The sequence below is a fragment of the Podarcis cretensis genome (genome assembly GCF_951804945.1).
Source record: "Podarcis cretensis genome assembly, chromosome: 1".
NCBI classification, from domain to species: domain Eukaryota; kingdom Metazoa; phylum Chordata; class Lepidosauria; order Squamata; family Lacertidae; genus Podarcis; species Podarcis cretensis.
In genome coordinates, this window is record NC_137170.1 from 43,488,593 (window position 1) to 43,504,604 (window position 16,012).

A 16,012-nucleotide genomic window follows, 5' to 3' on the forward strand; every position below is an offset into this window, starting at 1 on the left:
TTTTCCTTTTTCCAGCTGACATCCAGTATTCCATAGCTCTGTCCTCACTGGACTGGCTTTTGGGGGGAGGCACTGACACCTTACTTTTAAACCGTTGTTTTGTAATTTGCAAACTTTAGGGTTTCCATAAGCACCCCAAGTCTTATCCCTTCTTTCTCAGTGGCCGCCCTTTCTGTTGGCACTCAACACTTTAGCATGCTATTTGAAGGAATAACAGAAAACACTTGGTAGTATGAAGTTATTTGATAACTACTTACATTCTCTCCAGGAAGGAATAGCGGGAAGCATTATATACAAAGGGGTTCCTAGAAATGACCATGATATCATCTGCCCAAGCCTGAAAAACAAGGAAAGACTGGAAAATGAACTGTGTAACACCCTCACTCCCAGTGCCGCTGAACAAGTGTGTTATGGCCAAGTTCCACATGGAACTTGTTCATTTTCTGCCCTTGTTATCCATTCTAAAGTGATGCCCTCCAGCTAGACAGCCATTGAAATAAATGATATTTAGTTTCTGGTATATAAGCTTTAAATCAGGATTTTAGTGGAACAAATTATTCTTTTCCCTGTTTAAAGAGGGCACTTCAGTACATCTTACAGGTACCTGTCTATAATAAATAAAGAGCATCAAGGTAAAAAACCCACAAAAGTTTATTTATTAATTAACTAACTTATATTCTGTCTTTCCTCCAAAGAGCTGAAGGTAAATAAGCAGACATCATTTTCTCAATTCCTGTTTTCTCAAGTTGAAAACAGGTATGTCTTGCAAAGTATCCAGCAAACTTCATGGCCAGGCAGGGATTAAAACATTAATCTCTCATAGCCAAACCCAGCACTTCAAATATTTTACTGGCTTTCTCAGTGACTCAGCATGGAAGCTCCATTTATCTTTTTGCTTGAGCAAACCTCCAGGATAATTGAGGAGCAGGGCAGCATAAACTGCTCTTTTTGTGAATAACATGTGCTCACTCTTTGAAAAATCAGTCACTAGTGGACAGTTTGCCCATCTTCCCATCACTCCTTTCAGAACTCTTCATGATGCCCCAACCCAACCCCTTTTATAGTTTTTCAATACCTTTCCAACATTTTCTTTATAGGAAACAAAATTGTGAAAAGTGAGATCCACCAAATCAGGACCAGAAACCACAGTCAATGTCTTCAGAAAGAAATTGTTGTCTGGGAAATCCAGGTTGAAAACGTCTCGGAGCTTCTGGCTCTGCAAAGGATAAACAAACATGAACATTCCAAGTAGGAATGCAGAGGGGAGGACAAGTTGCCTGTCTGAAACAACAAGAACTGGGTCAACCTTTTGCTTGAAATTCAAAGTGGAATGATTCAGCTTGAAGATCAGAAAACATTAACCAATATAGCATTTTTTAAAAATTATAATTCCCTTTACTCATTGAATAGTGTAGTACTTTATAGTAGCACTGTTTATAGAAGGGATGGGGAACCGGTGGCCTTCCAGATGTTGTTGGATTACTCTTATCTTCCCAGTGCTGGCTGACACAGATGTGATTTAGGAGCATCTGGAGTCACTAGTTCCCCATCCCTAGTTTACAAAAAAGTTTAACATGCTCCCACCCCAACATACACTATTGAACTTCTTACAGAAATACTATAACAGAGTCAGATGCTACAATAAACTCAGAGCTGTCAGAAAATAATGGCAGCTTTGTGTTGAGATTGTCTTCTCCATTGTTTCTGGCCATGCCCACGATCAATGGTGGTTGTTCTCCGCAGCCCTCCAGGGGCTGCAGGGAAATTCAGGCAGGAGGAAGAGAGGAAATGAGGCATAAATCCTCTTGATGCTCTTCAGTGGGGAGTTCACTGCATCCCACAGTGTGGTGCAATCCTGTGTCTGCCAACTTGAAAGGCAGAACAGGAGCGATCTGGAGTGTGCCGCTGCCATGGACAAGCCTCCATTACCGGCATGATTTGTGGAAGGTTCCTCTTCAATTTGGATAACTGGCATTCATAGAATCATAGAATCATAGTTGGAAGAGACCACAAGGGCCATCGAGTCCAACCCCCTGCCAAGCAGGAAACACCATCAGAGCACTCCTGACATATGGTTGTCAAGCCTCTGCTTAAAGACCTCCAAAGAAGGAGACTCCATTCATCAAGAGGCACTCTCTAAGCATCATATGCTAAGAGGCTGCAATCAATCAGCTGCCGAAATATCCGGGACCGGTTTTCTGAAGGTATTTGAATGTTTTCTGAAGCTTGAGAATCCTTACAACAGCCTCAAAGGAAAGAGGGAGGACAAGGAGCTTTGTGCTTTCTTATGGTTTTCCAATGGTCTTTCTATTTCTTGTCCTCCCCTATGATGAAGAAAAATGTGTAGTTGCTACTTTATTTGACACTTCAAAAACGGGGAGGGGCAGTGGCGGAGGAAGCCTCTCCATCACCTGGGGCGCGGCGCTGAGGGGCGTGGTGAGCTGCCCGGTAGCGCACATGCGGCAGCCTGTATGGACTACTAATCGAGTGCCGTCTGTACGGGCTGCCGCGTGTATGGACCTGTACCCTCGGCCACTTTACAGCTTGGGGGGAGGCAGTGGACCATCTTGTCACCCCCCCCAGGGTGGCACCCGGGGTGGACTGCTCCCTGCCCCCCTTCATATGCCCCCGGGGAGGGGGGCTTTTCAATTATGCTTTACAAGAAATTTAATAAAGTTTTGCTATGCCCCCCCTTGACTGAGGCTGAATGGATTTTATTCATCACCACTGCCAGACCAGGGTGTTGTTGGAGAAATCCAGCAGGGAAAAAGAAAAATGACCCGCAACTGGATAGCTGCTGAAGAGAGGTTGATTCTTAGGAAAGTGTGTGCTGTGTATTGTGTGCCGAGAAAGAACTCCAGAGGGGAATTTAATGGCAGATGTCTGGAAAGTTCACTCTGTGAGATATTTATGGCTGTGGCTCACATGTCAGCCTGATAACAGTGGAACTGAATGGAATGTGACCTTGTACCACTCAGATAAACACTGCAAAGAATTGAACAACGAGAGAAAGAACTGAACTTTTTTAACATTCCAAGTCTGGAACAAAAATGTACATGAAGGGCTACAAGTGAAATGGATTATATATTTACAAGAGGGAAATGAGGTGTTGATTGTAAGGTGACAAAGGGGACAGCTGGAAGAATGGTTTAATGGCAAGTGAAGGATGTCAACTGGAGACTAAATAAGAACTGAGCAGCTATGGGGGAATATAATGGACATATGATTGCAACAAGAGCAGGAAACCTGGTTTTAAGAAATTGTATTAAATTAAGTAATTTGGTTTGATTTTTAATAATTTGGAAAATCAATAAAAATAATATTTTTAAAAAAGAGAGATTGTCTCCTCCATAAGTTATACTGAAACTTACAGTACCATACTTGTCAGGAAATGTGCATGTTTCACACCTTTAGTTCTTGATGCCAGATCATAGGTAGTTTCACTACACATTATGGAAAGGAAGGGAACAAACTTCTCATGGGGCTAATATTTTTGCAGCAATCCTGTGTTTTTCACCATGTATAAGTCTGTCCTAAAAACAAGGACTATGAGAAGTTGTCTTGTTAATGTGGGACTTTGCTGATTTTGACAAAAACACCCCATGCACACTGGATATTGCTTGCACCAACTTTAGTTTCTTGGGAATGTTTTCTCTCTCTTTTAAATGTGGGCCTATGCATGCCCATTTATTCACCAGACTTAAACTCCCCCCCCCCCATTTGATTTTACCTATTGTGTAACCTCTTACATAAGCACTGTTTAGCAGTTTCTCCTGAACATTTTCAGATTTTGCACCCACCGTCCACTCCCAAATTTAGCAGTGCAAAAAAAGATACATGTTTCACAGGTCACACATTTCATACAGTCCAGTGTTACAAAACACACAATTTGCTACCACAAATGAAAAGAACAGCTCAGCCAATATGAGAGAAAGAAGTCAATTACTGTAACAAGTTACAATGGCATCTCCCATTGAATATTGCATGGATAACAATTACTAATCCTATACACTATGCCACAAACTCACCTTGGGAATCTTTGCAAATTTCCCTATTCTAGTATCTCGAATGCTTGTAATTTCCAAAAATTCCATTTCCTGCAAAAAAATAACATTCAAGTCCTGAGCAATTGTAAAGGAAAGGAAAGCACTTGCATTCACAAACCCATTACTCAGCAGCCTAATCACATCTTCTAATGTACAAAACAGCATGCATTAAACATTACCCATTTTTCAACAGATTCCATTAGGGGCAGGCCCAGAGAATGTTACCACTACTAAGCAGTAATTGGTAATGTCCAAAACATAACAGCTAGCCCAGTATCACTTTGATGTTTGGAATCTGTATTATATAAAATGCAAGGTATCTTCTCAGAAAATTAGAATTCTTCTTAGCTTTAACTACTACAGCGACTCTCACGTGAGTATTATGTGGAAATATTGGGGAAATAAATGCAAGGTTCTGAAACGTTTGTGTATTATACTCAAATGGCAACTGGATCTTTCACTAGCTGTCTTCTTTTGAGTATCACATACTAATGTTTGGGAATTGGGACTAGAAACAAACTGACAACCAATACAGGTGCTTTAAAACATGAGAGATCTAAACGGAACCCAAGCCAGTAATCTGACCACTGCATTTTTCAACCTTCATTGCATTTTCCATGCAGTGTTATGAGCCACTGTGTTAGGTTATCTGAAAGATGAGCTTGCTGGGAGAATTTGCCTCTGCAGAGGTCTTTAGCCTGCCGAGGGCGCATTCTGATGACATCATTGGTTTACGGTATGCTGCATATACGCTGGTTAGGGCAACTCACACAATACGGTAGCTTTGCACATCTTCTTCTCCTTCTTGTACTTGCACTTTCTAACCTTCAAAGTCTGCTGGCTCTCAGCGGCATTAGCACCCATCAGCATGGGCAAGACCCCCTTCCCTGGTTACTGCTTAGCAACAGCAGTCAAATGATAGAAGCTTTAATATAACACACCACTGATCTGCATCAATGCAGATCTTTTTTGTTTGGTTTTTACTTTCATAATGGGGTATAACAGCAGGGAGCTCAAGAAGCCTAAATCTCCCTTGTTTGTATTTTCAAATGCTGACAAGCAAATTTCCAAGAACATCACAATTCTCGTTTGCTGATTCAGGCCAAATGGCATATCACATGCCTCAGCTCTGATTATTATTATTTAACTTAAAAGCCGCTTCAATTTGTGAGCAGAGGAGGGGTGGGTGGGTGTACCCTTTCCCTGCTGGCCATTTCCACACTCCAGATTGCTCACTTCATTCATTCTGGGAAAAAAACCTTAGAAGGGGGAAGCAGCAGGAGGTGTGTAATTTGGAGAGAAAATAATGGGGAGGGGAAAGTTAATCATCCCACTTCCCAGTAACTCAAAAACTGGCATCTCACACGATGCAAGATCCCATGGAATCTGATGGCAAACACGTGTAAATGTTACATTTTTGTGTACCCTTTCTGGCAACACCTTAAAATGGATAGGAATAGAATTCTTATCCCCAAGAGAACTACATGGATAAACCCTTCTGATGGAACTTTTTGTACACTGCTATACATTTGTACAAAAAGTCACCCCCTTGTACAAAAACTGGCTTCGGAACTGGACTGTTTGTTAGCTTGCCCAACAGCATTTGAGCTCACCTTTGTTTACAAGCTCTTTTTGCAAGTGGGAAACCAGCCTGCCACTGGCCTCTCCCAGTATGGAATTAAACAAACCACCATCCTACTCCCATATTTGTTTATTTTGCTTAGTATTCTAATCATAAGACTACTGAATTTTCCAGGCAAATGAGACACCTGAGTTATCACTACCCTCAGACAAGCCCATCTCTTCCGTTGACAAATTAGTGAGCTATCTGCCAGGAACTACAAGCAGCAGAGTGAAAGAGGCCCCACTTCACTCTTTAGAAAACTCATCCCTAACTCAAAGGGTCCCTATACTGCAGCAAACTAGTACCTGGCAGAGCCGTGAGTAAGCAGCAACCAGGTGTCAGGAGGTCAGAGCTTTGTGTGTAACGTGGTCTGCCTGCACCCCTAAGCTAGCCAGCTCCCCTCGGGTGTGGTGGAGAACACTGGGCAGATTCACATCACACATTCAAAGCGCTATGATACCACTCATGGCTCCCCCCAAAGAATTCTGGGTGCTGTAGTTTGTTAAGCGTATGACTGTAGTTTGTTAAGCATTTTAAGGGTGTGACTTGACATGATTACAAGGCAAATGTCTCAATTTAGTGTGACATGTTATTCTAGACAAACGTTTGAAGGCACAACTATCAGTGATCATTGGCCATGATAAGTGAATGGAGTTTCCAGGTCCAAATGCAATTATATCTCTGAATATCACTTGCTTGGGAGCAACAGCTGTTGCATTCATGCCTTGCTTGTGGGTTCCCTAGAAACATCTGGTTGGCCACTGTGGAAACGAGGGTGCTGGGCTAGATGTGTGTGTCGTTTGATCCACCTGGGATCTTCTTATTGTCAGCGAAGTCACTTAAATACAGTGGTACCTCAGGTTACATACGCATCAGGTTACATACTCCGCTAACCCAGAAATAGTGCTTCAGGTTAAGAACTTTGCTTCAGGTTGAGAACAGAAATCGTGCTCCAGCAGCGCGGTGGCAGCAGGAGGCCCCATTAGCTAAAGTGGTGCTTCAGGTTAAGAATAGTTTCAGGTTAAGTACGGACCTCCGGAACGAATTAAGTACTTAACCCGAGGTACCACTCTAATGCAGACAGATTTCAGAGAGAAATGTCCTGATAACACATTGCAGAGCAAAATTGAATGAAAGCAGTGTATACCGGTAGTTTGAGGAGAAAGAAACAGAGAAGCTTTGCCTTTCTTAGTTAAGGTCTTGTACATAGCTCCCTCAGAGCTACATAGCCAATCAGGGCATGAGGTGACTCAGCAAACATCATGCCACTCTGCCTTGTTGCCAAACGAAACCTCCGCCACCCTATCTGGTTAGCAGACTTATTGATAGCAGAGTTAGCTACAAACTGAATGATCCCTGCTGTTGGACTTCTACCACTTCTAGTCTTCCAAGAGGAAGTGAAACCTGACAAATTGTCAACCTCCTGACATAGTTCTACTGTGCATAGTTACTGCTATTGTCTTATTCTCAAGCTTCAGTTACTCCTGTGATTAAGAGAAGGAAGCAGCCCCAAACCACAGTATCATACTTAACTAGAAAGCAGAACTAAACGATCAGAGGCTCTCAGTGCCCACTGGCCTGCTCTATCTCACTGCGTTTTCAGTTTTCATGGAGGAGAAGGAGACAGATGGCCTTCCTTTTCATGTGGATTATTGCTCCACTTACCAAACATCCTTACACTGGGCTGGTTCATGCATATCACTTGGAGCCACAGTTAAGCCTAACTGGTTTGGGAATAAATGTGGAGTGTGCTGGTGTATGGAGCTAGAATTACAGCTGATTGTTCCTCTTCATGCTGCTTCTGTGCTCACAGGATCTAAGCCATAGTTTTGGCTAGTATTGTGTCCAAAGAGAAGTAGTACCACACTATTCTACCTCAGTCAGACTACAACTAGAGTACTGTGTCTAGTTCTGGGTGCCACAATTTAAGGATATTGTCAAGCTGGGATTGGTGCACAGAAGGGTGACCAAGATGATCAAGGGTCTGGAAACCAAGCTTTATGAGGAGCAGTTGAGGGAGTTTGGAATGGATGAGACTGAGAGGAGATATGAAAGCCATCTTCAAATATCTAAAGGGGTGTCACATGGAAGATGGAGCAAGCTTGTTTTCTCCTGCTCTAGAGGGTAGGTCTTAAAGCTACAGGACCAGTGGCTTCAAGTTAAAAGAAAGGAGATTCTGCCTAAACATTCAGAAGAACTTTCTGACAGTAAGAGCTATTTGACAGTAGAATGGTCTCTCTTAGAAGGTGGATGTTTTGAAGCAGAGGTTGAATGGTCGCCGGTCATGTGTGATCTCGTTGAGATTTCTGCATTGCAGGGGATTGGACTAGGCACTCAAGATCCTTTCCAACTCAACAATTCTATGATCCATTTGGTATCCACATACCAAAAATCCAGAAACCCATGGCAAGTTTTCAAGCTCCCCATAGGCATTTGGTTGGCAACTGTGAGAACAGCACACTAGATGCCATGAGACATTGGCCTAACCCAGCAGGCCCTTGTTATGTTCTGATGTTCCTTCTTTTCTCTGTTTTGACAAATCTGCAGGACAAATCTACCCCAGTCTCAAATCTTCAAGGCATCTCTCCATGTAAGGCAACCTAGTGCTTCCATAAGTCCCAACTTTTATACAAGCAATGAACAACAAGTACATGCTTTGGCCAGGTGACAGTGGGAAGTGGCTCTTTGGAAGAGCTAAATTGGATGTGTCAAAGAGAAACTGAGACTAAGAGGATGCCTAAAGAACACGTAGCACCTCCAGCCGTTACAGAGATACTGGAGAACAGGATGCACAAGTACTTTGTGTTTTCTACCCCCTGCATGTTCAATTCCATGCAAACCAGGAGCAAAAGATTAAGAGCATCAGAAAGGTTACATGCAGAATTAATGTCTGGGATGTCCCTTCCAAGTGAGGAAGTGTGGCTCAATGAAAGAGCACATGGTTTGTGCTCAGAAAGTCCCAAGTTCCATCCTTGGCACCTCCAGTTAGAAAAGATCAGATAGCAGCTGATAGGAAAGTTTTCTGCCAGTCAGGGTAGACAAAGCTTCCTCTGAGGCTTAGAGGCACATCATAGATGATGTATAAGGTTGAGAGAAAAAGTGAGTTTGGAGGTTGCCTGCTGTAGAAGGAAGTGGTCAACAGGCATGGGGTATTCAATGCTCCCTTATTATTACATTTCTATTCTGCCCTTCCACCCAAGAGAGTCCAGGACAGCTAACACCAACGTGGTGAAACAACACACCATTACAAATAAACTTTGCATTTAATATAGGCTTTTAAAAAATGACCTGTGTCTAATATTTTAGAACATTACTGCATGAGAAAAGAATGTTCTCACACAATTAAGAATAAAATCATCATCATCACTTCCCATGAAGCATCTCCATACATAAAATAGTTAGCTTTCTAGTTTCCGCTCTCCATTGACTCACTGCTTTTCTCTAGAATTCCCCAGATGCACATGCTGGTCAGTCAGCAAATATAATTAATGCCCTTCTAGCTTGGAAGGGGCCAGAGCTCAGCAGCAGAACACCCTCCTTACATGCAGAAGTTGGGTGCCTGGTATCTCCAGATAAAAGGATGTCAAAGAGCAGAGCTGGGTCAGGGACCTCCATCATAAGTTCAAAACTTTGCATGATACAAAGATAGGTGTAATGCTATGGCTGCTTTTTCTGAAGCTTCCAAGAAGAGCCCATCTGGAGTTAGAATAAAGGGGATCATTCCCATTTTTTCTTCTGCCATCAAGCTGTCCCCCCCCAACCATATGTGCAAACATTTGCTTAGAACCCCACATGAATGGACCTGGAGTTGAAAACCACAGCTGCGTAGGAAGCAGCTGCCTCACAAAGAGTCAGATTGTTGGTCCAGCTACCCCAGGGTCACCTACACTGACTCGCAGTGACTCTCTAGGGTTCCAGACAGGGGTCTCTCCCTGTCCTATCTTGAGATGCCAGGGATTGAACTTGAGACCTTGTCTATGCAAAGCAGATGCTTTACTACCAAGATACAGCCAGCAGAGAAAAAAGTAAGTGCACCTTCACCCTCTCCCCACTTCTTGCTTCATCACTCACAATGGGTTCCTCTCAAAGCCGCTCTCCTTCAGAAAAAGGTGAGGCATGAGGGCTGTGTGCTTCACACATTTGCATTTAAGACATAATTTGCTCCCTAAATCAGAGAAGATGTCTGGGACTGGGTTAGATAGCTTGACGGAATGGTCTTATTTAGGAGATGGGAGCTTCATAGATGGGACCTATGTGCTTTGCCCTTCAAAGACTCAAACCCAACAATAACTGGTAATGGTTCCTCATCATCCTGGGGGGGGAGGGGGAGTGACAAGTGGGGTCCCACAGGGTTCAGCCCTGGGCCTGTTGTTGTTCAACAGCTTTATAAACTACATGGATAAAGGATTTCAGGGGACGCTCATCAAATTTTCAGATGACATCAAACTAAGAGGGTAGCTAATGCTGCAGAAGACAGAGTCGGGATCCAAGATTACCTTTACAGATTGGAGAACCAGGCCAAAACTAACAAAATGAATTTCAATAGTGACAAATGAAAGGTTCTACACTTAGGCAGGAATAACCACCTGCACAAATGTAAGATGGGGGACACCTGGTTTGCCAGTAGTACATGTGAAAAGGATCTAGGTAGACCACAAGCTTAACATGAGTTAACAGTGTGATGTGGCGGGGGTGGGGGAGCTAATGGTATTCTAGGCTGCATCAACAGAAGTATAGTGTAGAGGTCAAGGGAAGTAATAGTACCACTCTATTCTGCCTTGGTCAGACCACACCTGGAGTACTATGTCCAATTCTGGGCACCACAATTTAAGAAGGATGCTGACTAGTTGGAACGTATGCAGAGGAGGACAAGCAAGATGATCAAGAGTCTGGAAACTAAGTCTTATGAGGAATGGTTGAGGGAGCTGGGTATATTTAGCCTGGATAAGAGGAGACTGACAGGAGATATGGGGGCCATCAAATATCTAAAGGGCTATAGGAACAAGCTTGTTTTCTCTGGCTCCAGAGGACCGAAATCAATGGATTCAAGTTACAAGAAAGGAGATTCCAATTAAACTTAAGGAAGAACTTTCTGACAGTAAGAGTTGTTTGACAGTGGAACAGTCTCCCTCGGAAGATAGTGGACTCTTCTGCCTTAGAGATTTCTAAGCTGAGGTTGGATGGTCATGTGTCATGAATGCTTTAGTTGAGATTCCTGCACTGAAGGGGGTTGGACTAGATGACACTCTATAATTCTATGATTCTATGACTCTGGTATCTTTTGACATCAACATCTCCAATTAAAGACTGAGGATCAGGACTTACCTTACTCTGCAAAGTCCAATAGAGATAAAAGCCCTTTGGGTCTACCCGCAGAATCACAGGAGAGGCAGTTGCTGTATCCTGACAAAACCAGAAAAACAGGTTTGTTTGGTTTTGTTTGTTTGTTATTTGTATTTATTAGTCACCTTTTTGCACTCGAGTGCATCAAAGCAAGTTATACAATAAAAGAAAACAACGAAGGCCGTATAGTAAATAGCTCAGAAACTGTCATTTATGTGTTCTAATATATCTGTGAGGGAGAGGAAATGTCACTTCAGCTGCGTGAGGTGGGCTGGATGACATATATTTAGGGTAGGGGATGCCAACATTTTACCTGTTGGCAGGGCCTTGCAGAGCCAGGCAGAGGCCTGGCCCAGGTAGATAATGTGCCCCCCCCGCGCCTCCATGTTCGCCCCAGTGCATCCCCTGCAATTGTGAATATGCTGACAGAGGCCCCCTTTGGAATCGAAGGACCGGGCCAAGTGGCCCATTTGGCTCCCCCTCTGTCTGGGCCTGCCTGTTGGACTCCAACTCCCATCAGCCCCAGACAGCATGGTCAATGGCAAGGGATGATGGGAGTTGGAGTTCATCAACATCTGGATGCCTCCATGTTAGCTGCTATTATTATGGTTATGATTAAGATTATGATTGATTTAAGGTTTCCCCCTATGCTATCATTTAAGTTGACTTCTATCCACATATACCGTATTTAGGAATTGCTGTATGGTAAATAGAGGAATGTATCCCACGTTAAATCAGTACAAACTTTTCTACAGCTGAGTGGATTCTTGTGCTGCCCTTATTCCTGCCCATTCTGCCACCCCACTTTCTTCATTAGCGAGATTTTCAGAGAGGAGAGAGAGAGAGAGAGAGAGAGAGAGAGAGAGAGAGATTGGGGGAGAGGGTTTTAAAGCATGGGGTAGAACTTCATAAAAAGTTTGTTCTGGATTCCAAAATTGAAGTGGCTATCTTTTATAGGAGTTTATTAGTTGCTAATTTCACTATGTAATAATGACTTCCACTTTCTTCTCCAGATCTGATGTGAATGAGCTGCTACCTTGGCTACAATTCCCTTTTATTCATCTCAGAGCATCTGGAGGAGAAAGTGGAAGTCAAACTGTCACACTTGTCTAAAAGAAGAGATCCTGAAGTCTTAATCCAATTCATGGGACTTTTAGTGGGGTAGATTTGCTGCAGCTTCTGTTTTCTGTGGTTTTACTGCTTTGTTTTTGCAGTTTTATTGTATTTGTTTAACTACTCAGTCAGCATTTGGATGTCTTTGACAGCAAACACCTTGATTTGGAAATGGGGAAGGAGTGGAAATTAATATGATAGAGGTGACAGCTGTGCCCGCCTTGTTTTGTGTGATCAGCCTTGTTCTGCATCATACAAGACTCTGAGCTGGTTTTAGTTCTTAAAATATCTATGACACTCAGATGTACTGAGCTGCACCGCACCACACAGAATGAAGACCATGATGAAGCCTGCCCTTAAGAGCTTTCTGTTTCACCATTAAAGCCATAGCTACATGGTCTGTCTCCAAGTGACATACAGTATCTCCACTTAAAGAAAACATGTGCCTGCTAAGTCAGTTGACAGTAACAACCGACACAGCTGTTACCTGAGGGGGCAGCCAGGTGATAGATTCCTTCATGACTGATTCAGCACTTTAGCATCCGAGCTGGAAAGGCTGCTGAAGGAAAAGCTATCAAATAGTGCAAGCATTGTGTACTATACTCTGCCTCTGGATTTTGCCACCCACAGTGGCTTGGGATATTACACTGTTAATAAGAAACTTCTGCTTGACAATTCAAGAGCAATGATAATATAAAATGTAAAGGGACCCCTGACAGTTAAGTCCAGTCGCGAACGACTCTGGGGTTGCAGCACTCATCTCGCCTTACAGGCCGAGGGAGCCGGCGTTTGTTCACTTCCGCAGACAATTTTTCCGGGTCATGTGGCCAGCATGCCTAAGCCACTTTTGGAGAAGCCAGAGCAGCACACAGAAACAGTGTTTACCTTCCCATCGGAGCGGTACCTATTTATCTACTTGTACTGCATGCTTTGGAACTGCTAGGTTGGCAGGAGCTGGGACCAAACAACGGGAGCTCACCCTGTCGCGGGGCCTCGAACCGCGACCTTCCGATCAGCAAGTCCAAGCAGCACAGTGGTTTAAACCACAGCGCCACCCACATCCCAAATGATAATATAAAGATCCTCAATAACATTTTTTAAAAACCCTCTACAATTAGTTAACGTCATCCAAAGGTATCTCCTTAATTAACATACATGAACCCATATAATCTACACCAGTTTTTTTTAAAAAAACAAACAAACAAACAAACAAACAAACACCAAAACAAAACAGGAAGGAGTGCATTTGGGCATCAAAGCACAATGGGGAAACATTTTTCTGGTTTGACCTGAATTCCAACACAGGAAATGAATATTGTCACCAATGCGGGACAATATTCTATACAGCTGAAGCCCTAAAAGCAGGGGCAGGGAAGCATTTTCAGCCCAAGGGCCACATTTCCTTCTTTTCTTCCTCCAGAGGGCCTTGTGATAATGGTGGGTGGGACCAGAGGCAAAAGGGAGTCGAGCGATGGATGTAAACTTTGCCGCTGTATATTTCTACACGTTCTCACACACCTCTCTGTATCTTCTATCCAGATAAGCAAGAGGCATTGTTAGAGTTTAAGGACACATTCCAGCCAGGCCAGAAACACTTAAGAGTGCGCAGTAGGTCCAGTGAAGTTTGTGGGGCTAGCTGGTGAGAGACCTAAGGGCCAAAAACAGATGGCTGCAGGGCTATATTTGGCCCCTGGACTGGAGGTTCACCAACCCTGCTCTAAAGGAAACACAGGTTAATGATGGAATCAGCCCGGTGCCAAACTGGAGGCCTCCAAAAGGACAGAAGATGAGCCTGCTGGAAGAAGCCAGTGGTCCGTCTAGTCCAGCATCCTGTTCTTACAGTGGCTGACCAGATGCCTGTTGGAAGCATGTAAGCTGAATGTGAGCACAAGATAACTCTCCCCACCAGTGATTCCAGCAACTGGTATTCAATGGTACCTCAGGTTAAGTACTTAATTCGTTCCGGAGGTCCGTTCTTAACCTGAAACTGTTCTTAACCTGAAGCACCACTTTAACTAATGGGGCCTCCTGCTGCCGCCATGCCGCCAAAGCACAATTTCTGTTCTCATCCTGAAGCAAAGTTCTTAACCTGAAGCACTATTTCTGGGTTAGCAGAGTCTGTAACCTGAAGCATATGTAACCCGAGATACCACTGTACTGCCTTTTGATAGTGGAAACCCATTGATGGCCTTCTCCTCCATGAATTTATCTAACCCTCTGTTAAAGACCTTTCATAGTTTGGGGACATCACCAAAGCATGCTAGGCTTACTGCACATAAAGTGGCACAATGACATCCCCACATCATGTTGCTTTCTGCACAAAGGTTATGAGATGCTGCAGAGCCTTAGAGTACATGGACCTGCGGAAGAACCACACTGGCCTCTGCATTTGCCAATATTCTTCATTTGAAACATGCAGTTGTTTCCTATTCACTCAAAGACCGATATTAATCATAGATCAACATGGTGAATTTGTCATTTGTGCCAGATAATGCAGCGTATACGAAGACTGTGGTTGACTTACTTTTGAAAGATCTCACAGATAATTGGATGAACTTGCAGAACCGCGGCTTCTTTAATGTGATTCTTCCCAGGGCAGATTCACGTTTATCACTTGTTATTTACAGAACTGTCAAAACTTACATTTGTTTTGACTGGCTGGTGATCAGCTCTTTCGTATGAACATGGCCTGTGGCTCTTTGTTCAATGCTGTTATATTTATAGTTATTTATTTGATATATGATTTACTTGGGGTATTCAACAGATTAAGCTTGAAGAATGAAGAAGATGATAGATATTAAATGAAGAAGATGATAGATAGATAGATGATAGATAGATAGATAGATAGATAGATAGATAGATAGATAGATGATAGATACTATTCCTCCACACTTCATAGCAGTGCCTTCCATAGAATGGCTGGAATATAATAATAATAATATCTCACATGCACAATAAAAATGCAGGAGTGGGCCCATCACAACTTTATAATTACTTTGCATTGTTTTCCTCTTTTTTACTCATCACTCATTGCTTCCCCCTAAATCTTACCACATGCAAACATTCATTTATTGCCCTCAACCACAGAAGGAGAGATTTACTCACTCACACAGTTGGGTAGTTATGTCTAGAACCCTTCCACTTCCTGCTTCTCAAGAGCCCCAAACCAGGGTGAATTAAAAACCACGGTACTCACATCATCCCACTTGATAAAGCGTTCACCTCTGGACATGTACTCCTTCACCTCAGGGGGGGTCAAAATAGGGGTAAGCACTGACATCTTGGCATTCAGGTCCTGACTTGTAGGACTCTTGTTCTCAGCTGCCGCCTCCTTCCTGTCTCTCTAGATCTCCTCACATAACGCTCTCCGTTGCTTCAGGAGCCAGAGATGCTTTATAGGCCAGAGAAAACACCAGGATGGCTCCACAAACTGAAAACAGAGACGCTGATCTGCATGGCAAATTATCAGCTTTCCAGAAGAAACAGGTGAGCTCTGGGAAGCCAACAGCCCAGAGAATGTGGGGTGGGCAGGCGGAGTTGATTAGCAGGCTGTTCCTTGCAGAAACCCACAAGCAAGGGCTTCCTGTTATGAACTTCCTCATAAGTGCTTCTGCTTCCCTCCTCTCAACTTTACAGTTGATTCATAAAGTATTTCAAAAGGGCTTGAAGGATTTCAGAGTTCCTTTTCAAAGCTGTTGTTTTGGTAACGTTTCCTCCCTAAAAAGCTAAGGGAATGGTATTATCTGCACAACACAAACACGCGCACAGCTATGCCTGGAAACTTAGGGGTGGGTGTGGGGTGGGGACTTGTTGGTACCAAAATATCTCACTAGCAGTGAGAACTATTTGGGGTAAAACAAAGTCTTTTCACAAATGACACTAAAGA

At 43.3% G+C, this 16,012-nt stretch overlaps 1 protein-coding gene across 4 annotated transcripts in view; it reads right to left on the minus strand.

Annotated features, from left to right (window-relative positions):
- Positions 1–15,698, minus strand: part of PLCB2 (phospholipase C beta 2) — a 51,571-nt gene extending 35,873 nt beyond the window's left edge. For 2 of the 4 annotated variants that reach the window (XM_079964377.1, XM_079964380.1), the window contains exons 1-5: positions 15,323–15,698; positions 10,996–11,073; positions 4,029–4,097; positions 1,076–1,216; positions 258–337 (exon numbers count right to left, since the gene is read on the minus strand). In XM_079964377.1, coding sequence (XP_079820503.1) covers positions 258–337; positions 1,076–1,216; positions 4,029–4,097; positions 10,996–11,073; positions 15,323–15,406 — 452 coding nt within the window. In that variant the 5' untranslated portion in view covers positions 15,407–15,698. Of the gene's footprint in view, positions 1–257; positions 338–1,075; positions 1,217–4,028; positions 4,098–4,631; positions 4,734–10,995; positions 11,074–15,322 lie in introns of those variants that run through there. The other 2 variants (XM_079964379.1, XM_079964378.1) reach the window with 2 other exon arrangements.
- Positions 15,699–16,012: the final 314 nt, after the last annotated feature.